We start from the raw sequence: 26,834 nt of genomic DNA, 5'->3' as shown, positions 1-26,834 counted from the left end.
GGCTTGAGTTTCAAAATTAGCATTTACTGTTTACCGGACCATTTTGAATATTATCATAATCTATCTAGCTGTAGGTGATCAAGAATTTATTTGTAGTTCTTCGACTAGAATGGAGAAGAAAGACGAATCCACTTCAACATAAGAACATCTCTCAGAGTAATTTTCATTTAAAAAATATTCTGATAGATTTTTGTTTATTTTTTTATTGAGTCTTAAGCCTTACATTATTTAGTTAAAATTGAAATTGGTCAAAATGGTACAATATTAAAAATCTCCAACTTTTAAGAACACTACATCTAAGTATTTCCAGATTCTAAATTAAACTGCGCCGTTAGTGCTTCAAAAAATTAAAATCTTTCGGTTTAACGTCTTACGCATATGCGCTTATGCGCTAAGAGAGACGATGATTAAAGCAAGTGAATGATGACGAAAGAAATTGTGGAATGAGAAAGTTGGAGGAAACAGACTACCCCGAGAAAAATCAGATATGATGTTGTCCACCATAAACTTCCTTCGCGGTAATCGAACCAGGGACCCCACGCACGAGAGGTAAGCGCCCTACCACAGAATCATCGTGCGCTAGCACTTCAAGTTACATCTTGTTTACCAAGTGAAGATGTGAGGCTGAATCCAGTTTCTCTTCTCTCTTGTAAACGGTTCAGTAAGGCAGATTGCTCTTGGAAAACTTGTTTATATAAATAGGAAGATAATCAAATCAGTTAATGCAGAATAGAAAAAAAAAACATAGTTTTATTTTTCCAATTTTCAGTTGCAACTACTGGAAAACATAAATGAGAATTTACACGACAACAGTAGGGGAGAGAGAGAATGAAAGAATCATTGTGTGCGCAAACGATCTCCATATGGACGGTGATGATGTATGCGGTCTGCATCGAAGGATATCGATCTCCAAGTTATTGGATTTGATTACTGCCATTGTTTTACAATTATATTTTGTTGTTGTTGTTGTTGTTGTTCTATGCAACCACTCTCTCATCAACACCAATGTACAAAATACACAAAAGATGTATTATTAAATTTTTGAAGGCCACAAAAACTGAATTATCAAAGTATATTTATAAAAGAGCGGTGGACAGGCCATGTAACCAGAATATAAGAAAACATGGAAGCGCTTTCAAAGTTTTAAGTGGTAGACCAATCAGAAAACGACCATTCGGAAGACCTAGGCGCAGATGGGAGGACAATATTAAGATGAATCTCGCAGAAATAGGAATACAAAGTAGAAACTGGATCCAGTTGGCTAAGGATAGAAGTCAGTGGAGAGCTTTTGTGAACGAGGCATTGAACCTCCGGGTTCCGTAGATCATAGAGGAATATTACCCTAGAATTATCAAGGAATGCCATTGAATGTTACAAGGACAAATTTACGAGGGGCATTCAACAAGTAAAGAGACAAATTGCTATAGCTCAATAAATATTTATTTCAATCTTTCAAAACTAAGGCTATTTTTCAATATAATCACCCTTTACAGTTATGCATTTGGCCCATCTTTCTTACAGCTTCCTAATTCCCTTGGCGAAGAAATCTTTCGATTTACCCCGAAGCCACCTTTGCACCGCTGCCTTAACTTCCTCATTGTTAACAAATCTTTTTGCACGTAGGGCGTCTTTGACTGGTCCAAACAGGTAAAAATCAGATGGGGCGAGGTCTGGGCTGTAGGCAGGACGAGGTAAGACCTCCCAACCCAATTCTTGAAGCTTATCTCGGGTCAGCTGGGCTGTATGAGGGCGGGCGTTATCGTGCTGAAGAATGATTCCTTTTGACAATAGTCCACGGCGTTTGCTCCTGATAGCTGGTTTAATTTTGTGTTCTAGCATCTCAGAATAGTATAGGCTATTGATAGTTCGCTGATCTTCAAGAAAATCGCAATAGATTGGACCCTGTGAGTCCCAAAAGATGGTCAGCAACACTTTACCAGCGGAAGGTTGAACCTTGAATTTTTTGCGAACTGGAGAGCTAGTGTGTTTCCACTCCATACTCTGCCTTTTGGTCTCGGGGTCGTAGTGATGGATCCAGGCCTCGTCGCAAGTCACTATTCTTTCAAAAAAAACTTCTCCTTCAATCAAATTTCGTTGCGTTAAGGCTTGACAAATGGAAAGCCTTGATTCTTTATGAGCGTCAGTAAGCTGTCTGGGAACCCATCTGGCACACGTTTTTCTGTACTTTAAAATGTTCCTAATGACATTGTGAACAGTTCCAACACTTACTTGAACTTCCTTAACTATAATTTCAACAGTAATTCTTCTGTTATCACGAATAAGTCCGTCAATCCTCGATTCCAACGAAGAACCAGAAACTTCCACTGGACGTCCACATCGGGGTTCATCACCTACACTTGTTCGGCCACTTTTAAACCGATCAACCCACTTGTACACATTCGCACGGTTCATACAACTGTTACCGTATTGTCTCAACATCGAAAAAAAAATTCACTTCGTTTTACACCTTCTGCGACCAGAAACCTAATGACTGAGCGCTGTTCTTCTAAGGTGCAATCTTCTAGAGGACTTGCCATGATGATTGATATTTTTGAAGTTATGTTGACATAAAATTACGAAACAGCAGATCAGAGCATATCCCAAGGTTGCCAGCTAACACCCTTGAAACAAAAAAAAATTGATTAGTGTTAAAAATATAGACTTTGTCTCTTTACTTATTGAATGATTCTCGTAAATGGACTATTACCCAGAATTACCAAACCCTAATCTGCTACGGCTATTATCAAAAAGGATGGTCTGAAATTTTCTGCGCTGTTTTCAAGTAATTATTACACTATATTTATTGAATCCAAGTTAATAGTTTAAAATAAACTTATAACAGAAACATTTGAAGTAGTTCTTCTTTTCATTAATCGCAAAGGATTACATATATGACAATGGCCGTCTTCAGCGGAGGGCAAGCAGGAGAAGTTGCCCTTTTCTTGAATTTTCGAAAAGGCTGTTCAGTTCCTAGAAATACATGTTAAAACATATTAATTTGTAGTATATAATAATGTAGTTTATTTATTGTAAGTAATAAGAATACTGCGTAAATAATTGTTGTTTAAATGGTGTATTATGAGCGATCATGCTTAAAAGTGGGTATGTATTCGCGACTGTGCTTGTGTATCGGTCCTTTACACTCCTTCAAATGGGTCTTTTACTTCTCTTGGTATCGATCTTTCGCCCCCTTGAAAAAAAAAATACTGGCATCTTTGTGCATGTCATTTCAAGACATCATTCATAAATTGTAGGCTTATATGAGCTGTATGAAGAAAGACCAAACTAACTATATTATGTTGCTGAGGGAAATTCGCCCTTATGGAAACAGTGGCAACTTAACACGAACTACGCACTTTTGGCGTGGGAGACCCAGATTAGATTCCCGACAGGAGCTCATGTGGTTCGGATTCAACGTTAATCAATAGGTCTAATCTCATATAACCTCTTTGCTGAAAGGGACCTTGAACTCAAAATCAACTCAACTCAATTAACACGAACTGCTGCTGCCAAAAAAAATATGATGTTAGACTATATACAAAGAGTTTGCTTTTGTTATTTCTTATCATATACAACAGAAAAACAAATAATAATAATTACACTCAATGATGATATTATTGTTTGAATTATCTAAGTCCAGAGTTTACTAAGTACATTTTAAGCATGAAATCAGTTGCGTTTCACATGTTTCGCACCGAACCTTATGCCACAACTTCACTGACAGCAGTTTATATATATATATATATATATATATATATATATATATATATATATATATATATATATATATATATATATATATATAAAGAGTTCGCTTTGGCTTCCGATAGTTCATATATGAAAACATAATTTACGAGAGGCTACCGAAAAATTCGTAGTCCCACCCACAAGGAGTGAAGAAATAATTATGAACTTGTACAGTTTTAAAAACCATATCTCTGTATGTAAAAATACAAATTTTCATATTAACCCTTTAACTGGTTATGATGTAGTACTACGTCATGGCATATGTGCAGTGGGAACGGCTATGACGTAGTACTACGAGGGTCGTTCCGCAGGTAATGCCTGCTATTTTTTCATGGAAACTAATGGAGATACATAAATAAAACAGCACAGCTAAACAGAGCAATATTTCAGCTACAGACTGTCATTTTTCCACATAGTTTCCACCATTCGTTATGCATTTTTGCCAACGATGAATCAGAGCCTGCACGCCGCGCTTGTAAAAATCGGAACAGCTGAGGCTAACCGCTTCCTTACAACTTTGACAACAGCTTCCGAGTCTTGAAAATGTTCGCCACATTCAGCTTTGTTGGTCGTTATCCGGCGATCAGAACGGATGAGTTGATCAAGACGCTCTTCATTGCGAGGGATGACAGCTGTGCAGGTTCGACCGAGCCGTGGCTTGACATGAACACCCGTTTCACCACCTTGAAAATGCCGTACCCATCGCCTCACATTGCTCACGTCTATTGTATCGTCTCCATAAACCTTTACTAGGCATCGATGGATTTCAATTGGCGCAATTCCCTCAGCAGTGAGGAATTCAATCACACATCGTTGTTTTATACGTATGTCCATATCAGGCTCCATTTTGGAACACTTCTATGCTGGCGCCAAGTACTCAAGAACAACGGGACTAGCTGAAAATAGAAGAGGAAGGTTCAAGCATTAGCTGTACATCAACGACTCTGACATGAACATACAAAGTCAACGCCAAAAAAAAAAAAAAAAAAAAAAATAGGAGGTATTAATTTCGAACTACCAATCGCTACGTCTTGACTAGAAAGTCACTAATGTTCAGTGGCAATGACGAAGTTCTCTCCTGAAAACTTCCCTTCTTACATTAAAATCGGAAACAAATCAAATCAATAGATGGCTCTGAATGCTCATAATGTGCAAACGACATTGGATGTTAGAATATCAGATGACATATTGTTACTTGTAAGAAGAGTATTGCTGCTGCTGTAATGAAAGAAACAGAAACTGCATTTGAAACCAGTAGTAAACGTCTTGGTGAGGCGAAGATGTCTTTGTAACGTTCTTTTGTTTATTGTTGTTTGTGTGAAACGTACACCATTCTTTCATAGTTCTACGGTTCTTGTGACTACGACGTAGCACTACGTTTGCCACCTGAGAGTACACATTTCCAGAAAACAGTGTCAGTTGAAGGGTTAATAACAAAATTCTTATTAGGTTTTTGTATTAATAACAAAATACAATATATTCCTGACAGTGACACATATACTTCATACAATGATTCATATACTCTTAACAATGACACACATTATCTAGCATTGGCACACTACAGTGACACAGTAACGCCCACACTACTTGTACTGTTTCGATAGGCGAATCTTATAAAACGTCCTTTGATGTTTCACTCACTGCCTATTAAATCAAAACCGAAAGCTATTTTTATTTTTTCATTAGTTTTTGATTAATTCTACCGATGAGAATTCATTTCATTTCGTTGTTTATATTTTTCCCTTAAGGGACAAAGGAAACCAACAACTAATATCGTATTATTATTACTCGTAGTATCTATGAACCGACATACTCTTGGAATTAATCTTTTTTCTTCATTTTCTTCGAAATAAATAGGTTTGATTCTCGCCCACGAAGTATTTCGCGCTACCAACTTCGGAAGACACATCAGTTTGTCTTTTTTTTATCTTTCTTTCCTTTGTTTGCCGTAAGTGGGATTGATAAGAATGAGTGGGCAAAGAGAGAAGCAGATGAAGAAATCGACCCAGAAAACAGGAATAAACGAAATTATTACTTTGCTTCCCCTACTCTTTCTGTTTTCTCGCTCTCTCTCCCTACCTCCCTTGCTTGCTTGTTTGGTTCCAGGAACAGAAGCCATAAAAGAATTCCCAATAACTTTCTCCGGGTTTCGTGTCCCCTCGCTGCTTCCCTTTCCTTTCTCTCTCTCTCTCTCTCTCTCTCTCTCTCTCCCTCCCTCTCTCTCTCTCTCTCTCTCTCTCTCTTTTCTGTCTGAAAATCTGAGATACTAATTCAATAGTTCTCTACTGATGTTCCACGAGATTTGCTAGATGCGTCGTGATATTGCTGTTAAAATAATTACAATAACTCTTATTCAATTTTAATTTGCAATGTTACTATGTTCCGGAGAACTTACTACAAAACATAAATATTGTTCCGTGACCAAAATCAAATTGAAATATTTGCCATACTAGTCTGTCGAACGTTGTAAAATAATAATAAGTGTGTGTAATGTACAGGGTGAACCAAAAGTACGTGGACAGTAAATGGTAAGATCTTAGATTACTTAATTACGTACTTACATTTACTTTTACTAATACAATTTAATTTTGATAAACAATTATTACATTTACAATAATACAATACAAAAGCACTGAAGTTTTTATCAACACATGTGTTCAAACTACTGTCCATGACAATTTGCATCGCTTTGGAGTCTACCGTTCACGCTTCGACGAAGATTTTTGCATAAGTTTCTTTGTGTATTTATATCTTGAAATGAAGCTCTGATGTACGTTTTTGATTTGCCAACATTTCGTGGTTTTCGAATATAAATTTTGTCTCTGGTACTTCCCAAAAGAAAAAAAAAGAATCCATTGGAGTAAAATCAGGTGAATGTGCTGGCCAATCAATTAGTCCTCTTCGAACAATCCATTTCTCAGGAAATGTTTTATCGATATACTCATGGAGTGCTCTTCAATAATGAGGAGGATATCCATCTTGTTGAATGTCAAAATCTCTATGGTCATTCCGTTCTCCTGATCTAAGAATATACGATCTGTTCCTTTGTAGATTTTGTACAAATACTGTTTACATATCCTAGTTATTCGCTGCCTTGCACGATCTTTGTGGCTGCATAACAAATACGGTGTGAGTGGATTTTACACGGGGTTCTCCGATTTCTCCCTCACTTATTTCACTCCACAATTTTTCATTCATTACCACCATCACCGACGTCTGCCTTAGCGTACTTGCGTAATCATAGCACAGTCGTTTTGTTGAGTGCAATGCCATCTTTCGATTGATAAATGTGTTTAATCTTTCCACACCATTATAGATAAAGACATATTGTAGTTTAAGATCTAATCATAACTTTTTGCTATATATTATTGGAACTAGGAATTAGATTTTTGAGTTTTCGGCATCTATGGCCTTGTTAGCTCGTCACGTATAGGGGATGACTCCCTTTGCCATCACTATCCAAAGAAATGGAAAAGAGAAAGCATTGAGAAAGGAAAGAAACGGCCTGAGACTTATATGTTAGTACCATCCTGGCATTTGCCGGGTGTGAATGAGGAAAACCGCATGGCCTGAAAAAAGCTTTTACACTTTTTCGACCAACTGTCCTCACCGGGTGTATTATGTGGTGTAATCTTGAAAGTTTCATAATATGTTTGATTAGCATATTCTTTAGCTTTAGTTTCGTTGTAATACGTTCCACCTGGCTATTTTAAATCAGCTTTCCTTCAGAGATGCACGAAAATCAAAGAAAAGTATTTAAACTGATTATTTTTAATATTGAAATTTTATGCAAATGAAACAAATGATGCGCTCATAGATCATATCCGTTCTCTCCGTCCAAAGTTTGTATTTATATACCACATCCTTTGTCTCCGTTCAAAGTTTGTGTTTATAAACCACAACCGCCCTCCCCGTCCAAAGGTTGTGTTTATAAACACACATCTATTCTCTCCGTCCAAAGTTTGTGTTTATATACCACACTCGTCTTCCCATCCAAAGGTTGTGTTTATATACACATCTATCCTCTGTTCAAAGTTCGTATTTAAATACTATATCCATTACCTTCGTTCAAAGTTTGTGTTTACATACCATAGCCCCCTTGTTCCAAAGTTTGTGTTTATATACCACATCCGTCCTCTCCGTCCAAAGTTTGTATTTATATATCGCATCCGTTCTCTGTCCAAAGTTTGTGTTTATATACTACATTCGTCCTTTCCATCCAAAGTTTGTGTTTATATACTACATCTGTCAAAAGATTTTGTTTATATACCACATCCGACCTCGGCGGAAGGACCAGTTGTGTGTTTATATGTTACTCTTACCTCCTAATTATTAATAAGTTATAGCTGTCGTATAGCGTTAATTTTGAGGTTTATGAAATAAAATAATAATATCCAATTTTCTCGCAACTACTCAGAGGGATTTGAATTCACCATATTATTTTGACCAGGACTATGATACCCATATCTTATCTATGGGTCATTTTATAACCCTTTTCTTTTCGTTATACGCTTAGAGTTAAGATACAATAAAAAACCAAGAATATAAAACTTTTTGGTATTATTTATGACACATATACACACACACTTGTGTGTATATAATTCTATATGTGAATCTGGTGTCCTTTATAAAATAATTTTCTATCTCTGCGTTGCTTTGTAAGCTTTTATGTAACGCAATTTGAATCACTGTCCGCTTCCCTTGTTGACAGCAAAAAGCAGAGTGAGAATTATCTCTCATGCTCAGCCGGCACGATGTGATATTTAGGACAGACTTTTGTCAGAAGCTTCTCACCCCTTTCCATGTCACCCAAGTTGCTGTCACCTCGTTTGATATTACTACAATGTACCCGCTTTTTGGTTCTCCCTGTTTTCTGTACTGCCTACAGGGCTTTGTAGATACAAACAAATATACATATAAATACTTTTTTTAAAAAATATAATATAAAAAAGAATGTAAAATAACGAAAAAAAAACAGTGACAGATCAGTGAAACAAACGGTACCGGTACCAATTGTTTTACAATTTGTGCCTCCTTCTCTGTCGGGTATAATATTTCAGATAAGTAGAAATTATGAAAAGCCGGAAGCTTTTTGGGGCAATTTTATTTATTTATTTAGCAATCGCCTGATAAAATTCAGTGGCCATTTTATACTGAATATCTACAGTAATAAGAACAAAAAGAATGGAAAGGATTTGGGAACGAATCGGCCACGACATGTTTAGTAGATATCTATCCCGGCATTTGCCTGGTAGGACTGAGGAAAACCCTGGAAAACTTCAGACAGGATGGTCGGCAGCGGGAATCGAACCCACAACCTCCCGAGTGCGAAGCCAAAGATATACCACTTGAACTAATTCGCTTCGTACTTTTTTTATGAAAGGCTGGCTTTCTTGGAGGAAAATGGAAATTTTTAATTTTTTCAAGTATCTTTTGTTTTCCTTTGCTTCATTGTATACTTTAAAAAAGTGCCTTTACAACATAATATGTTCAGTCCGGGTCTGGTTATCTTTATTGGTTTTCGAACTGGTATTGAATTGAAGTTAAACAATAGTAAGTTATGCAAGCCAACATAGTACAACGTAAAAGGTGCCTGAAAGTTATACATCTTAGTATATGGTATGTGGTGTCTTACTGGTTACCTAAACTCAGATTGACAGAGAAAAAAAAAGTCATAAACAAAGTAACAGATACAACCTCATTTTGGTTTTTTATCTAGAATTTTGCTTACATCTGCTTTACTGTGAGCCTCAGATATTGTATTAAAATACAGGGTGAGCACAGAAACACTCCCAGGGTTCAAATTAGTGTAAATTTAATATGCGAAGGAATATTTTGCTGAAATTTTGAACAGTGATACATACACTCAAAAAGTTTTTGTAGCAATAATTGAAATCACAAACACTCGATGTGCACGTCACCTGTAACGCGGGAAATATCGAGGCGGTAATCTAGCTCCAACCACACGTTGTGAAGCATATCCGGTGTGATGGAGTTGACAGCATCACTGATGCTGATTCTGGGTTCCCCATATCCTTACATTGTGCCTATTCACCGTTCCACTTAAGTGAAATGTCGCCTCATCGCTGAAAATGATCTTCGTCAGAAAGTTTTCGTCGTCCTCCATGAAATTTTGCATAGTCTCACAGAACTCACGACGCTTTACCTTGTCTTGTGGGTATAACTTCTGAACCAATTGCAGTCGGTACGGGTAACACCGCAAACTCTTGAGTAAGATCTTGCTTACTGTTGTTTGTTTCATTTGCAACTCTCTGCTAGCTTTACGTGTACACTTCTGTGGACTGTGTACGGAGGCTTCTCTTACGCGCTCCACAGTTTCCTCGGAGACTAGACGTCGCCCTGAATGTCCTTTTCTTTGATCACAAATGCACCCCGTCTCAATAAACGTTCTATGTCACTTCACAATGGATTTGTGTGTGGGTGGATCAGAATTAAATTGTCGTTTGAAATCACGCTGCACTCTCACAAAACTGCTTGTTTTTGCAAATTGTAAAACGCACCAGCTTCGTTGCTGTGGGGTGAACGCCATTTTCGATGTTACTGCCCTCTAGCTGCCCTAGTCAGAACTAGAATTCTGAAAAGATAGATGGGAAAATAATTTGAGTTTACTGAGCTCTGTACAAAATTTCATGTAAATATTCAATTAAATGTTAATTATATGGCACCTTAAAATCAGGTGCTGTTTCTGTGCTCACGCTGTATTTTATTGTGAGCTTCAGATATTGTATTAAAACCCAATATAAGATTTATTTACAAAATTAAAGCCATGAACGATCACTTTAGGTATAATGTTAGTTTTACAAAAATAAAAATACATTATTTACAAAATTTGTTACTTTTTTAGTGTTAGATCGTGTCAATATACACGTATTTTAAATAGGATAGTTGGGTAGCATCTTAACCTTTTCTCGGAAGGTAGCTCAGTCAAAGAGCATTCACCTCTGGCGCATGGGGTTTCTGGTTCGATCTCAGCTCGCGACAAGTGAACTTTGTGGTGGACAAACACCGTGTGCGTGGGTTTCCTCGGGGTTCTCCCGTTTCCTCCCACTTTCTTCATTCCAGCATTTCATTCATTTCTCATCATCGTCGTCTCCTTTCGCCTAGCCGGCATAATCGTGGGACTTAAAACTCAAAGATTTCATTTCTTTTTTTTTTTTCATTTAACCTTTCCTCGCTCGAATTTTAAGGGCTCAATAAATGCTATATGTATAGTTATAGATACAGGTGCGCACATAGAAATATTTTGTTAAGAAGAGTCCAACACTACACGTCTATGTAGTACTAAACGGGTATTATTCTGTACCCTAAAAGACAATAAATAATTGAGAAATACTTCCAACTATATTTTCAGGGAGAAAATGATAGAACTAGGTTGTTTTATATGTGAAAGAGTACAGGTGAAGTGTAAGATCAAATTTTCATGCTACATCAATCATTTCTCTGTTAAACTAGTATAGTTTTATTTTTTAAAAATGTACAAATGTATGTTGAGTTAGGAAGTGTTTTGGGAGGGTTTTGGACCCGTAAGTCCTCTCTTGGATAGATGGATAAACTTGTTCCGCGTAACCTCCTACGCAAAAAATATATTTACTTCCAGAAGCATTATTAACGGAAGTTTTACTATACCCTCCTCCTCCTCCAATTTTGTTCCACTAAGTGTAACTCCTACCTACAGTTTTATTCTCGGAGAACCCGGAGAAAACCTACGAACGCGGTGTTTGTCTACCTCAAAGTTCATTTGGCCCGGGCTGAGATCTGACCACGGACCCCACACATCAAAGGTGAGCGCTCTACCACTGAGCCACCGTGTATCCTTCAAGTTAATTTTCTTGAGAAAGACAGAAAGAGAAAAAGAGGTGCCTTACCGTAGTTGGTAAAATATCTACAGGACCAGCTTTGCGACCCAGTATCGATTCCCGGTGGGGGCCGAACATTTTTCTCGTTCTACCTTTGTTGAGATCCGGTTTACCCAGTCTCTACAAAATTAATATCTATAAAATACTGGAGGGGATAGAAGCCTTTGCGTGCCAATAATTACATCACTTCTAGTCTAAAAGTGTAGGGTCTTCCTTCCACACACGGTCCTCGAGCTTCCTGTTCATTATCTGCACCAAATGATGAACACCTTGCACCAAAATTGCACTTTGATAACAGTTATATTCAGTAAAGAATTTATAACAAGTTCTCTACGTGAAAGAAAAAACATCGAAAATAACTGCAAGTAAGATTTCGTAACTTGTTGGAATATGCAGTAACAACCAATGTTTGTATTATTTCTTCAGAGATTGCATCTTAACACGCTATGTCTCATGGAACACGAAGACGGCTTAACGCCTTGATACGTTCGACAGAAAGGCTCCGATTATCTGATATAAATGGCGACATGTGTTAATCAGAGTCACAAATCTTTTTCCAAACTAATATAACATGAAAACGCGTACTTTGTATATAGTTTCTGACTTTTTATTTATTTATTTATTTCTTGCAGCAGACAAGGCTGTAATAAAGTTTGAATACGAAGGGTTTGCTGCAAAAAGGAGGTACCTCCATCATGGGGGTACTTCTAAGTTGTAAGTGCGATCTTGTTTTTAAAAAAAATAGCTTTCGTTTGGTCCCAAAGAGATGTAGCTCCATGGGTTAGTTGCTGTGTTCTAAGCGTTTTTTAAGTATCTCAAAATTTCAAATTTTAAGAACGTTTTGTCTAGTTTCTCGAAAATTCATGAAAGTGGAGCTACCACCTTTTCGCAGCAAACCCTTCAAACCCTGGTTACCACATTCACCATATTTGGAATATAAACAGATGAACGTTAGTGTTTAAAAATTTAGAAGCTTTATATGGCATTATAATACAACTCTTTCTATATTCACTATTTTTTAACGAAGCTCTTGTGCAAGTCCATTACACACAAATTTGTACAATTAATGTACTTTTAGTTCTATTATATGTTCATCTCATCTGTTCGGTTAGTACTGTTCATTATCCCCTTACTAAAGCTTCTCTGTCGTTTCTGCCGGTACATTATAATTTAAAGCTTTTATGCCATTATCTCTGTCAATACCTACTGATTGAAATACCTACCATTCTTGTCCATCCCTTATCTTTTCATTAGAATTTTTCCATTATTACTGTCACATCATTATCCCCAAACCAAACCTTTATTTGATTAGTGTTTGTCATTATTTCTTCGTTGTAACTCTTCTCTTACTATTGTTTATTCATTATCTCTCCATTAAAGTTATTTATCATTACTTCAGTTACTTATCACTTTACTAAAGTTTTTCTATCATTTCAGTTTGTTCATTATATCCTTACTAGCGTTCTTATGTTATTACTGCCAGTACATTATCCTCTTAAGCTTTTCTGTCATTACCTGTCTGTCAATTTAATCCCTGATTAAATCACCTCTCATTCTTGACTGTTCCTTATCTCCTCACTAAAGCGTTTGCATCATTACTGTCCCAAACTAAACGATCATTTAATTAATGTTATCTCCTCATTAAAGCTTTTCGGTTATTACTCTGTTCTTTATTCCTATTGTGAATTTCTTTTCTGTCTTTTCTGATCGTTCATTATACCTTTACAAGCATTCTTGTGTTATTACTTCCAGTGCATTATCTTCTAAAGCCTTTCTGTCATTACCTGTTCGCCAATTGGCTGGTTCCAGTGAATAAACGGCTAAGTCGAGAAAAATAAATTTTACAGGAGACCATTTTAAAGATAAATTTTACAATAGTTACCTGGCTAATTTTGACATAACCAAATGCTGTAACTTCCTCAATTTTATGAATTCGTCTTAGCCGCTTCTACACAATGTAGAAGTCACCAAAAAAGGCTTATACATGTAAAATCTCAATTTTCAAAAGAAAAAAGTCGACTTAGCCGGTTATTCACTGGAACCAGCCAACTGCTCCCTGACTAAAAACCTGTCATTCTTGATCTCCTCACTAAAACTCTTCTGTCATTACTGTCACAAACTAAACCTTCATTTAGTTAAAGTTATCTCCTCATTAAAGCTTTCGGTTATTATTGTCAGATCCATTCTAAAGTTCTTTTATGTATAGCTCAGCCGCCATTTTTAAATGGACGCCATATTGGCCTGTGGAAATTTTTCACTTGGCAACATCTAAATTTCTCATAGCTAATGTATAACAAAATAGAAAAAAATATGTCTCACAATTGTACCATGAAAATCGCACGGATGTGCGATTTTATACCACTTGCTCCCGGACTATAAAGTTTTGTTACTACCAGGGCCATGCAGTGGAAAATCAGCGCCCGGGGCGAGAGTATACGACAGCGCCCCCATACATATATTCCAAGCAATTTTTCCTATAGTTTTTCCTTTTTTTCCCGAATTTTTCTCCTTCCCCCCCCCTCCGGCACGGTCCTGGTTACTACAGCCAGTACGCAATCCTCTAAAGCTTTTTTGTCATTACTGTTTGTTCATTACTTCACCAATAAAGCTTTTAACTCACTCTTATCTTTCCCTGATCTCTATACTAAAGATTTTCCGTCATTACTGTTAGTAATATTATACTTCAAACTAAAGCTTTTCTATCATTAATGTCAATAACTTTTATCTCACTAGAGCTCTAATCTTATTATTGTCTACCCATTACCTGCTCACTGAAACTTTTCTGTCTTTATTTCAGTTCATTATTTTCTTACTAAATTTCTTATATCATCTCTGTCTCTTCATTATGCGCTTGTTAAAGTTCTTCTGTCATCATAACCAAGTTCATTATCATCTAAAACAGCGTTTCCCAACCGGTGTGCCGCGGCACACTGGTGTGCCGCGAATGGACCGCTGGTGTGCCGCGAGGAAATCGAAACAAAATTATTAATTCTATAGCAACCCAATTGCAAGACAGGAAAAACATGTATATTTTTATATTTCACATTACTATGAATTTCTACCATGGAAAAAATTACTGTAATTGTAATATATTATTCTACATCTATTACTGTGTAGCAGACAGTATTTCGGCTAGTACACATTTTCACGGTTAGCTGCTATGTTACGTTTCAATTGAGAGTCATACTAGCACCGACAAATGGAAGCACTTGTACGGTATACGACAAGTGAACGTTCGTAGAACACTCATTCCCACGTGAATGACAGAACAACACTTTGCTCAACAGCTGTGTTTTGATTTCGACGCATCGCGAGCTGTGTGATTGCAATAATATGCACCGGTTTTGGTTAAAACAGCAAAGTTAAAAGTATAAGACATTTGTTTGTTCGTTCGTTATTTAGTGACTTTCGTTCTTAATGAAAAGTTGGATAGTTTCCGAAAAAGGAAGCGTATTTTTAAAATTCTTGAGTCCTATATTTCATTGCAATTGTTTTCTATTTTAAAATTAGAATAAAAAATAAGCATAATGAATTAGCATAGGGGAAAACCAGTGATCTAGCTTTCATCTCTGTGAGAAGATGATCAGTAATCACACAAAAAGAATACCATGGTATTTTATATTTGCAAATAATAATAATAATAATAATAATAATAATAATAATAATAATAATAATAATAATAATAATAATAATAATAATAATAATAATAATAATATCTATGAGTGTGCCGCGAGAATTCAAGTTACACCCGTAGTGTGCCGCAAGTTGAGAAAGGTTAGGAAACGCTGATCTAAAACTTCATTGATATAATATTGTCTGTCAACATCTTTCTCACTAAAGAACTTTCCTTATATCTTTATTTCCTAACAAAAACTTTCCCGTTATTACTGTCAGTTCATTAAACCAAAAACTAAAAAGTTAATAATACGTTAGTTAATTAATCATCAAGAGTCAATTATAACTCTCATATATATATATATATATATATATATATATATATATATATATATATATATATATATATATATATATATATATATATATATATATATATATATATATATATCTGAGCTATCTCATTCTCGATACAACACAATTTTGCTTTGGTACTGTCGTAATGAAATCATGGATAAAAGCACCTATCGTACTACACCAATTTTTAAGTTAACAAAAAATTAGTCTTTTATGGACTTCTTCGAAAACTACGCATGAAAATTTATGCTTCCCCATAAGATTTTTTCAGCCTTATGAGATCTATAGATTGGTAAGTATGTCATGTATGGACAATCCGTTATACGGTTAGAATATTGTCAAACTTCTATAAACTATTTCGGCCGCGGTGGCTCAGTGACAGAGCGTTCATTTCTGGTGCATGTATCGTTGGTTGATCCCAACTCGCGTCAAGTGAGCTTTGTGGTGGACAAACACCGTGTGCGTGGATTTTATCTGGGTTCTCCCGTTTCCTCCCACTTTCTTCATTCCACCATTTTTCATTCGTTTCTCATCATCACCGTTTCCTTTAGCCTAGCCGACATAACCGTGGGATGTAAAACTTAAAGATTGCATTTCATTTGAAAACTATGAAATACCACGATCAACATGGGCGTTTGATTTGAAACTAAATCAATCAAATTGTTTGGATATAATCGTCACACTTCGTTGAATAACTATTCCATTCAATTGCACTGTCCCTCCTTCATGGAAAAGTAATTGTGTAATCCGTTCGGATTGGTGGTGCTTTATGTACTACAAAATAGAGAAAAACCAAATAAGAAAATTATATTTTTTTCTGTTTGTCTGCTGTTCTAAGCTGGTCTATCTTCGATTTAAGATAAGGAAGTTGTAAAATTTGATAATATTTTGCAAACAGGAGAGTTATTTTCTGGTTGTAAAAAAATATTGCAAAAAATCATCTCCGCCCAACTTACTCAAGAAAGAAATGCAATTTCCGTTCGTGACATCTCGAGAGCTTTACATTAAGTTTATATACAATTCGCTTACAGGCAGGAGTAGAAAGCGATTATTTTTTTGCAAACCCCTGGATGGCAGGCAACACGCCGTGCAGTTCCGCAGTGCTAAAAATATACTTTCAAGGCGATGTTTGGTACGTAGATTGCAATGTGATTAGATTTTAATCGAACTTGACACACAAAAATGAATACATTTCCTAGAACAATTTCTTGCAGTTCATGATAATATTTTCCTTTTATTTTGAATGCTATGAATATGAATGTTTCATAAACATAAGGTTTGGATTCAATAAACCATAGCCTACATATATACCCTAATGGACTCACTTTCAACTGGATGCTTTGTAATGTCACAGTTCGATGCTGATCTCATTCTCAGTAGAACAAACAAGAGAGAACAAAGAGTAAACGGTAAATTTACTGTCAGTTCATTATCTCCTAATTAGAGCTTCTCTGCCATTACTCTCAGTTTCGTATCCAGTTATTAAACCTTTTTTGTCATCATTGTCAGATTCTTATTCCCGAATTAAAGCTTTTCTGTTATTACTGTCAGTTCACAATACTGTCAGTTCACCATTGCCGTCAGTTCCTGTTCCTCTTACTAAAGCTTTTCTGTCATTTTTATCCTCTAATTGAAGCTATCCTGGTATTACTGTCAGTTAATTATTCCTCATTAAGGCTTTTATGCCACCACTGTCAGTTCCTTACCCCCTAATAGAAGCTTTTATACCATTACTGTCATATTCTTATGCAGCAATTAAAACTTTTCTGTCATTACTGTTAGTTCCTTATCCCCACATTAAAGCTTTTCTGTCTCTACTGTCAGTTCCTTATTCCCTAATTAAAGCCCTTTTGACATTATTGTTAGTTCATTAATCCTTAATTAAATTTTTACTTCCATTTCTGTCAGTTCCTTGTCAACTAATTGCAGTTATCTGTCGTTACTGTCAGTTCTTCATCTCCTAATTGCAGTTATCTGTCACTACTGTCAGTTTCTTATCTCCTAATAGAAGTTATCTGTCATTACTGTCAGTTCCTTATCTCCTAATAGATGCTATCTGTCATTACTGTCAGTTCCTTATATATTCACTAAAGTTCTCTTTTCTGACATCTTTATTTGTTTCTTATACCGTTACTAAATCTCTTGTGTCATTACAATAGTATATTATTCTCTGCCATTACCGTCTGTCAATAACTCCCTTATTAAAGCCGTTATTACTATTATTCTTGTCTGTTCCTTATCTCCTCAATAAGGCACCTCCGTCATTACCGTCAGTTCATTATCGACAATCAAAAGATTTTTCAACACAATTGATAGTTAATTATATGATAGTTAATTAATCATCTAAAGTTAATTGGCAACATATTCAATAGTGACTGACAAACAAGATGAAACCGATGATTTTGTAGATATGATAATTCTTGGTTCTGTGACGATTCGTACCCTGCAAAACTTGGTTTCTTAATTTTCCCAACTACGTCCTTACCTCTCATTTGTTCAACCTGTAATTTTCGACACGCGCACTTTTACTCCATACATTGAAAATTTCGAAACGGTTAGCTTAATGTGTGCAAAGTGCTGAAAAAGATAATTTCGATTGTACTAATGAGTTTCGATTGCACTAGTCATTTGTGAGACTACGATAGGCTTTCAAATTATACAAATTTAATGTTGAAACAGGAAGTAGTAGTAAATTTGCATCATTTCCGGCTTTAGTATTTTTTTCAATGCTTAATCTACAAGACATATATAGTATATGGAAATAAAACGTGTACTGCTGGTTTCTAAACCCCGCTTATATTAACCTTCAACTGCTTTTATCTTTGAAAGATTTGTAGGTAAACTAAGGTAAGCTTTTATTTTTTATACCAGTGACTATAATTTAAGGCAGGGATGCAAATAAACAACAAAATTTTACTAGCCCAAGAAAAGAAGCTACTAGCCCACACTCCACAATAGAAATCATTTACTTACCTTCGGCATGATATTAAATACTTACGCGTGCACGCCTGATTTAAGGCCAGGCAAAACGATTTAAGCTCTATGTATTAAATTTGATGTGTATTGTTGTGGCGCCTAAATTAGCAGAAAATTTTTCTAGCCGTGCTTAGTATTACTGCATCCTTAAAAGACACAGATTTATTGACCTTGGAAAAACTCTCTTTCACTAATGTTTACAAGTAGCATGTGTCACCGTTAAGAATATATGTGTCACCGTAGTTTGTGTATGTCAACGTTATGAATATTTGAGTCAACGTCAGGAATATTTGAGTCACTGTTAGGAATATGTGTATCACCGTTGCGAGTATCTATGTCACCGTTAGAAGTATGTGTGTCATCGTTAGGAGCAGGTGTATAACCATTATGAAAAACAAACAATACTTACAATTTGTTGGTTAATAATGGCTTTTTAGGTACGTACACACACTTTCGCAATCATTATTATAGAAGTAGTTGTGACTACTTCAAATTATACGCCCGTAGTCAAACTGCCTCTTTAAAAATTGTTGTGTGAGTACCTTAGAATTCTGAAATAAGTATTTTTGGATAGAGGACTTATTAATTCCTAAGTGAAGTCTTGAAACGACTACGGTAGGTCCAATAGTTTTGGAGCTATGGATCTTTAAAGTTCATTTTTTCATGTTTTTGGCTACCTATAACTCCTAAAGGAAGCATTTCTGCACCCAAGTTGGTCTATACTTTTCGTCTTATCTCGGTGTCAGAAATCACCTCCGAAACGTTGTCAATGTGTTGTTTTGAAACACCCTGTATATATATATATATATATATATATATATATATATATATATATATATATATATATATATATATATATATATATATATATATATATATATATATATATATTGCATAAATAAATAGTCAGTTGTTTTTACAAAGAACGCCATATCTTTTAGCGCCACAAAAATCGTTGTTTCTTTGTTTTGGAAAAGAGTGCATAAGAATTTACTCTCAAAAATGTCATTTTGTATAATTCGATATCATCTTTGCACAAGGGCGTACCCACTAGGGGGTTCACCGGGTCCGAACCCCCCTAAAGAAATTTCGTAACTCAACATACAATTGTACACTTTCTTAATAAAAACTATACTTGTTTAACACGGAAATTATTGATGTAGCATGAGCATTTGATTTTACACTTCATCTGTACTTTTCTCTTAAAAAGAACAATCTAGTTCTATCTTTTTTTTTAAATACAGGTCCAAGTATTTTACAATTACTTATCGGATACAGAATAATACCCTTCAATACTACAAAGACGTGGTGGCTTATAGTATAGGACGCCCCCAACAAAAATTTCTGGGTGCGCTTTGCACAATAATACAGTTTAAAAGCTTGGGATAATTTTAGGCTATATCTCATTAACCATACTATGTACCAGGGCCGTGCCGTGGGAAATCAGCGCCCGGGGCGGGAGTAAACGACGGCGCCCCCATACATATATTTCAAGCAATTTTTCCTATCTTTTTTTCCGTTTTTCTCCCGAATTTTTCGCCCGCTTACTTCGGCGCCCGGGGCCGTCGTCCCGCTTGCCCCCCACCCCACGGCACGGCCCTGCTGTGCACTTCAGGCATACACCGATAAATTTACATTGGGGGGGGCAAAATTTTCGGGGAGTCGAATACTGCAAGAAACTATGTCTATATAGTGTTGAACTGGTGTTATTTTGCATCCAAGAAGACAATATGTAATTGTAAAGTACTGCTACCTATACGTACAGAAAAAGTATAGAATTAGATTGTATTTTAAGAAAACAAAGTTTGGGATTAGGATTAGAATTTAGACTTCTTGGTTTTCGACATCTCTGGCCAAGGGCGCCGATTTCTCTGTAAATTTGGGGGATCATTCAGATGCAGAAGGTATATATATATATATATATATATATATATATATATATATATATATAAAGATTTTAAGACAAATTGCACTCAAATTATGCCAAATATTGTATATTCACAAATACAATAGGGGGCTCATATGAGCTTTGGGAGGGCCTGGGCCCCCTCTTTCCCCCAGGATCGTCGCCCTTGTCTCTGGCCATGTTAACCCGTTAGGTATGAGGAGTGACGTCCCTCGACGATCACACTATTTGAGGAAAGTTAAGGAAGAAAGCATTGAAGAAGGAAGGAAGCGGTCTAGGACCTGCATGATAGGTACCATTTTGGCATTTACCTGGATGAATGAGGAAAAACCAGAAAAAAAACCTCACTCAGGATGGCTGGCTTGGGAAAAGCTTTTACACATTTTCGACCGAGTGTTCTCGCCGGGAATCGAACCTGTTAAGAAAACAAAGAGTACAGATGAAATGTAAAATCAAATCTTTATGCTGCATCAATTATTTCTCTATTAAACAAGCAGTTTTACAAAGAAGCTGTACAAATATATATATCACGTTACAAAATTTTGAGGGGATTCAGACCTGGTAGGCCCCTTGCGTATGTGCGCCCCTGGTGCACTGGCATATTGCTACTGTTGTAGTCAGTGGCGTATTTAGGGGGGGAGGCTTCCGAGCTTAAGCCTTCCCCAAAATCTTACTTACTATAGTAAAGTATATGGAATATCTTACAGAATTTTCACGCAAAGCTTCCCCCGGAAAGTTTTCAAAGCCCCTCCCGAAACAAAATCGTAAATACGCCACTGGTTGTGGTATTAAAAAGTTTGATGAGAGTATATTTTAGTGTCAGTTTCATCTTACAAGGTGGCTTGGTTGTTGTACAGCAATTTTTGGGGGGATGTACAAGAAAAAATCAGTTTTTCTCAAATTTCTCAAAAACTTCGCATTGATTTACATTCATCCATATTATCAATGGCAGATCTAGAAGCTAAAAACTGGGGGACAGCTAGCACCCACCTATGATAGGTATATCATGAACTTTAAATATATATATATATATATATATATATATATATATATATATATATATATATATATATATATATATATATATGTATGTATGTATGTAATAGCTTAAATATGTATAATTTGATCTAATTTAGCTATTTTATAATAGCTAATATACGTATATAATAGATTAAATTATTTTTGTCACTCAAAATCCTGGGGAGGGAGTAGGTCCTCTAGCCTCGGGCTAGACCCGCCACTGCACATCAGCGCAATGAGATTGATATGTTTCATTTTTATATTATACATTCTTTCTCATTGTAGCTTTAGCAGTTGGTTGGTTTCTTACTACAAGAGCATCCTACACACTTACATATAAAGAAATTGATCGACGATCGCCTTCTTTATAACAATTTCGTTTTACGCTTTTTCCCCCCTGTGTTGCATCAGGTAAGAAAACACCAAGCTAAAGAAAGAAGAGAATAAAAAGTAGGAATGAAGGCATACAACGAACTAGAAGCGACGAAAGGTTAAAAACAACAGTTGTCTGTTTTCTATCGACTGTTTAAATTAAGAAATTCACAGCAGTTTTCTTGTCCAAGTTCCAGTTTTTACCGCATAGTGTCTGTCTTTCTTCGTGCCAGTAAAATATGTTGAGATTCTACGATAACTCGGAAGATTTTTAAAAAATCTTAAGTTAAAAACACATAGGAGTACGAGTTTAAGCGTGTGTAAAGCTGTTTTCTCAACATAATTTTTGTCTTTGGGACGCAGTCCTCTTTGATCTTTGCCCAAAATCACCTCGTTATGCAAGCAGCAAGTAAGCAAGAAGTTAAGTGTAGGGCAAAAACTCATACGTGGATTTTGAATGTAGTAATCACTTCAGTATGTTGTACCAAGATTGCCAACGACTACATGGAATTTTCCACCAGACAAGAATTCAAGAAGTATTAAAATTCCCTTCAATTTCTTTCAACGAGGGAACATTTAGCACATTCTTACCTACGTTATTTTCACATTTAGAATTGCATAACATTTTTTTAATTGAAAATTACTACAAACTACTAGCATTTGAATATCCTTGGCTAGAGCATCTTTGTGGCTATATGGTTAGCATAGGTGCCTTTGGCGTGGAGACCCGGGTTCGAAGCTAGACGGGAGCTCATGTGGTGACTCATTAAATTGTAGATTCATATCTCATATGGTTAAGCTGCTGAAAAAAAACACTAAACTCAATTCAAGTAAATATATAGTCACTGTCCAAATTCTTTGCATAATACTGATTTTTCAGAATTTTCCAAACAAAATACACTGTATTCCTACAAACCCCTGTTTGTTGGACCTGTTTTGCAAAATAAAGATCATTGTTCACACACAATAAAACGAAAACACACTGTCCTATTCCCATTGGGACAAATTTATTAAGAAAGTTTGCGTTCATCAGAGGGGCAAGTTTGCTTAGCCTTGATACGAGCTTTACAAATCTCAAGTATTTGTTTGATACACTTTTGCGGCTCCCAACAGTTTCGAAGAGCCTTTCATTTATCTTCAGTATTTGTTGGTATGTGTTCAGTGAACACTGTTCACCGACCGACATGTGAAGTTCACCCCACAAGAGTTTGATGGATGACAAATCCTGAGACTATGGCGGGTATTCCATTTTTGTGATAATGTGATCCTCTACTTTGTTTTGCAGGGATGGGCAAAACCGGATTTTATAAAAACCGAAAACCGGTTTCTATAAAAATCGAAACCCGAAAAACCGACATTCTGTTTTCTCCAAAACCGGTTCGGTTTTTCAACGAAACCGGTTTAGGGTTTTTTCCAAAACCGGTTCGGTTTTTCACCGAAACTGGTTTCGGTTTTCTCCAAAACCGGTTCGGTTTTCACCGGGAAAATTTTCGAAAATTTTCAAAAACCGGTTTTTGTGCCCACCACTAATAATTATTGCATAACTTATGAAAATGTTTGGGACTGGTATCCTGTTGTAGTACAAAGTTATGGCTCAAAATCCGAGCTCCTAATGTAATTGTGTGCCTCACTTAAATGTTGTGATACACGGTTTTATCAATTGTTCTGTTGATTTGAACTAAATCACCAAATTTGATTGTCTGTAAAACACAGTGAATCTATCTTTTCCGTGTTTTACTATAGGTACTACATATTCAGATGAAAGCGCTTTTTGAGAGGACAATGCTCAAACATCTTGCATTGGGAACCGCAAAATTGACATTTAGATTCGTGAAATTTAGATTACAGTCTTCTATTATTCGTCGGTCCAATCTTTGATGTTTTTGCCCAAAAGTACCTTTTTTTTTACAATATTTCCTTCTCGAAGGAGTGGTTTCTTTTCGCTGCAATCGCACTCCCAAAACCATAGATCTGCAAATTTCGGACCACCATCTCATCTGATATTGATTGGAAATGGCTCTTCCGTAGTTCTGTTGCTACTTCCCGAGCGGTTGAACGTCTTTTTTCATTTGCCTCTAGTTCTAATGAACGTTACCTTACGAGAAGTTATTATTTCTGGACGATCAGTTTGTTGCCCTACAATATTTACACCAGTTTGTGGTTGTCGTTTAAGAATGTGACGCATTGCCCTGACTTATATCTGCAGTCATTGAACGATTTTTCGCATAGATTAGGTCTCTTCTCTCAAAATAACCACTTGAGCGTGTCATTTGGCACTTAATTTTGGATCACAGTTTTCCTTCCGAATTTTGTAATACTTCCAAAGTTCTTCAGACGATTGCATGGCACACCTTCGCACCCAACTTTGCCTATATACAATACAATTGAAATGAAAATTAAATGAAATCTTTGAGTTTTACGTCCCACGTTATGCCGGTTAGGCTAAACGAGACGGTGATGATGAGTAATGAATGAAATGGTAGAATGAAGAAAGTGGGAGGAAACGGGAGAACCCCGAGGAAACCCACGCACACGGTGTTTGTCCACCACAAAGTTCACTTGGCGGGGGCTGGGATCGAACCCGGGACTCCAAGCACTAGAGGTGAACGCTCTACCACTGAGCCACCGCGGCCCCTACAACACAATTGAATAGCACACACACAACTGTTCCTGGTAATAGACAGACAGCTAGTGATAAGAGTTCGTACAAACACCACTAGATGTTGTTGAAACGATGCATCAGCAGACAATGTGTGAATTAGTTGTGTATTCGTTATTTTTATGTATACTGCAAAGCAGTTTTCCTCGCTGAATGCGACCCAATTTAAGCAGGATCATGCACACTTGTATCCTTATATGAACAACATTGTTAGTTTTACAAAACAAGATCAATACACTTGGTTTTGTTTAGACACAATTTGCCTTATGCAGAGTCGTTCTGACGCGTGATTAGTGCCATACTAAATAGTTCGACTAACATATGTTTCCTGCAGTAGTCAGACTTTTAGTATGACTCTAATCTAACGTGAAAACGACTCTGCATAAGGCGGAATGTCTTTAATTTGGAAAATGTGAAACATCAGTAGTGTGCTAATTAAATATTTAATTAATTAACGATCGAGAATTTTGAATGTATGTTCAGCGTGGACGGTGTAATTTTAATGTTATTGTAAATGATCAGTGCCACCTAATGGAACGAATATAATAGCAGAAATCGGGATTGAAGAAGAAATTCAAGGGATGTGTGAGAACTCCTTAATGATGCAAGCCAAAAAAATGAAATCTTGAGTTAATGTCCAACGATTGTGCCTGTTAGGCTAAAGGAGACAATGATTAAGGCAAGTGAATGATGGTTGAAGAATTGGTGGAATTAGAAAGTGGGAGGAAACGGGAGTACCCCGAGAAAACCCACGAGCACGATGTTGTCCGCCACGAATTTACTTGATCGGGGATCAAGCCAGAAATAAGCGCTCTATCTACCATGCCCCGCAAAATATACTGTAAATATAAATAAAGCAATAGAAGTATTTTAGTTGAGCATACCAGAAAGAATACTATAGTATGCTTTTAGGTACACAGTAAAACTTATAATATTTTGTATTTTTTTTAATTGTTAAACTCTGTTAAGTATAGTTTTAGAAGAGTTAATCCATTTTCTGCCAGATCTTGAGAGGTATTTATCTATTTTCTGAAGGCATCTGTTGGCAACATTACATTCGTTATAATTTTATAGTAGAATCTGACAACTTTGTTAAACCGAATACTACTTTTAGAGTACTAACCCTATATGTATATTATTGTTCAAGTAGCACTAAATTCCGAGATATTGGAAACGTACTTAAAGGAAAGTGTATATTTTTTAAACACTGTATATGTATTGTTTTTGGTCAAGAAAAAAAACATTAGTACGTTTCAAATATTCTTTTGTTATTAGCGATATTTCTATAAATAAAAAAATAAGACATTAAAAAATAGCTAATGTTTGTTGGTAAGTTTAGCTATCTTCACCAAATTGATATTTTAACTTCTCTTTGAGTGAGTGAATGATTTTGATTTTGCTTCAAGGAGCACTTTGGTTTAACACAAACTCCTTTATATATTTTCACTGTCTGTCTAAAGGACAGTTATTAAAGAATTACTTGATATATAACCACTAAATTAGTACAGAACGTAAAAGATCAGAAACTTAGGAATCGATTTCGTTTATGGACATAATATATTTGCCTATCTAGTTGATTGTAAGATATAAACAATCAAAAATCGGTTCTCCATATATTCGTATGGGAATAATTATCTGAATATTATCCTTGCTTAGTAGACTACCCCGCAGTACTGTTGTGATTAGCAGGTTAGTATAATCTTAAGGGTTCAACATACTATGTTGGTGTCCATAGAACACACAACGCTAAAATAAATGTGATAAATGATTTTCTATTCAACAAATCTAGAGACAAAATATTTTCTATTTTCAAATATTCATTCACCTTATTACTGAAGATTTTGAAGGGAACACGGGGGCTCAGTGACAGAGCTCTTACCTTTGGTGTGTCGGGTCTCTAGTTTGATCTTCGGATAAGTACTTTGTGATGGGTAACATCGTTTACGTGATTTTTCTCGGAATAATCCCGTTTCTTCGCACATTCCCATTCCTCCATTACCATTCACTTGCCTAAGTCATCCGTCTCCCTTAACCTAACAGGCATAATCGTGGGACGTTAAACTGAAGAAAAGGTTTACGTAAGTTTTGGAGTGGGGAGTTGGAGAGTGAGGAGAAACACACAAAAAGAAATCAATTTGCATGTTGATTGCTCTGTGGTAAACCAAATTCCTTGATGTAGTGTACATTAACACTGCTACTTGTTTAAATCCACAATTAATCAATACTTTTATACCAAGCTTCATGATGACAGCAAAATGTCCGCAGTAAAATCAATCACGCTCTACAAAATAGCTTCCATAATATC

At 36.0% G+C, this 26,834-nt stretch overlaps 2 protein-coding genes across 2 annotated transcripts in view; one reads left to right on the top strand and one right to left on the bottom strand.

Annotated features, from left to right (window-relative positions):
* The window catches only part of DopEcR (G-protein coupled receptor DopEcR), a 341,538-nt gene that overhangs the window by 72,362 nt on the left and 242,342 nt on the right, over window positions 1–26,834 (top strand). The gene's annotated exons all lie outside the window — the stretch shown is intronic.
* Window positions 4,201–4,593, bottom strand: LOC145689164 (protein GVQW3-like). Its single transcript, XM_081763295.1, has one exon. It carries the CDS (start codon window positions 4,591–4,593, stop codon window positions 4,201–4,203), a length of 393 nt encoding a protein of 130 aa, XP_081619421.1.

The sequence above is a fragment of the Thermobia domestica genome, chromosome 7 (assembly GCF_964235325.1).
Source record: "Thermobia domestica chromosome 7, izTheDome1.hap1.1, whole genome shotgun sequence".
NCBI lineage: Eukaryota > Metazoa > Arthropoda > Insecta > Zygentoma > Lepismatidae > Thermobia > Thermobia domestica.
This window is presented reverse-complemented; position numbering and strand designations above follow the sequence as displayed.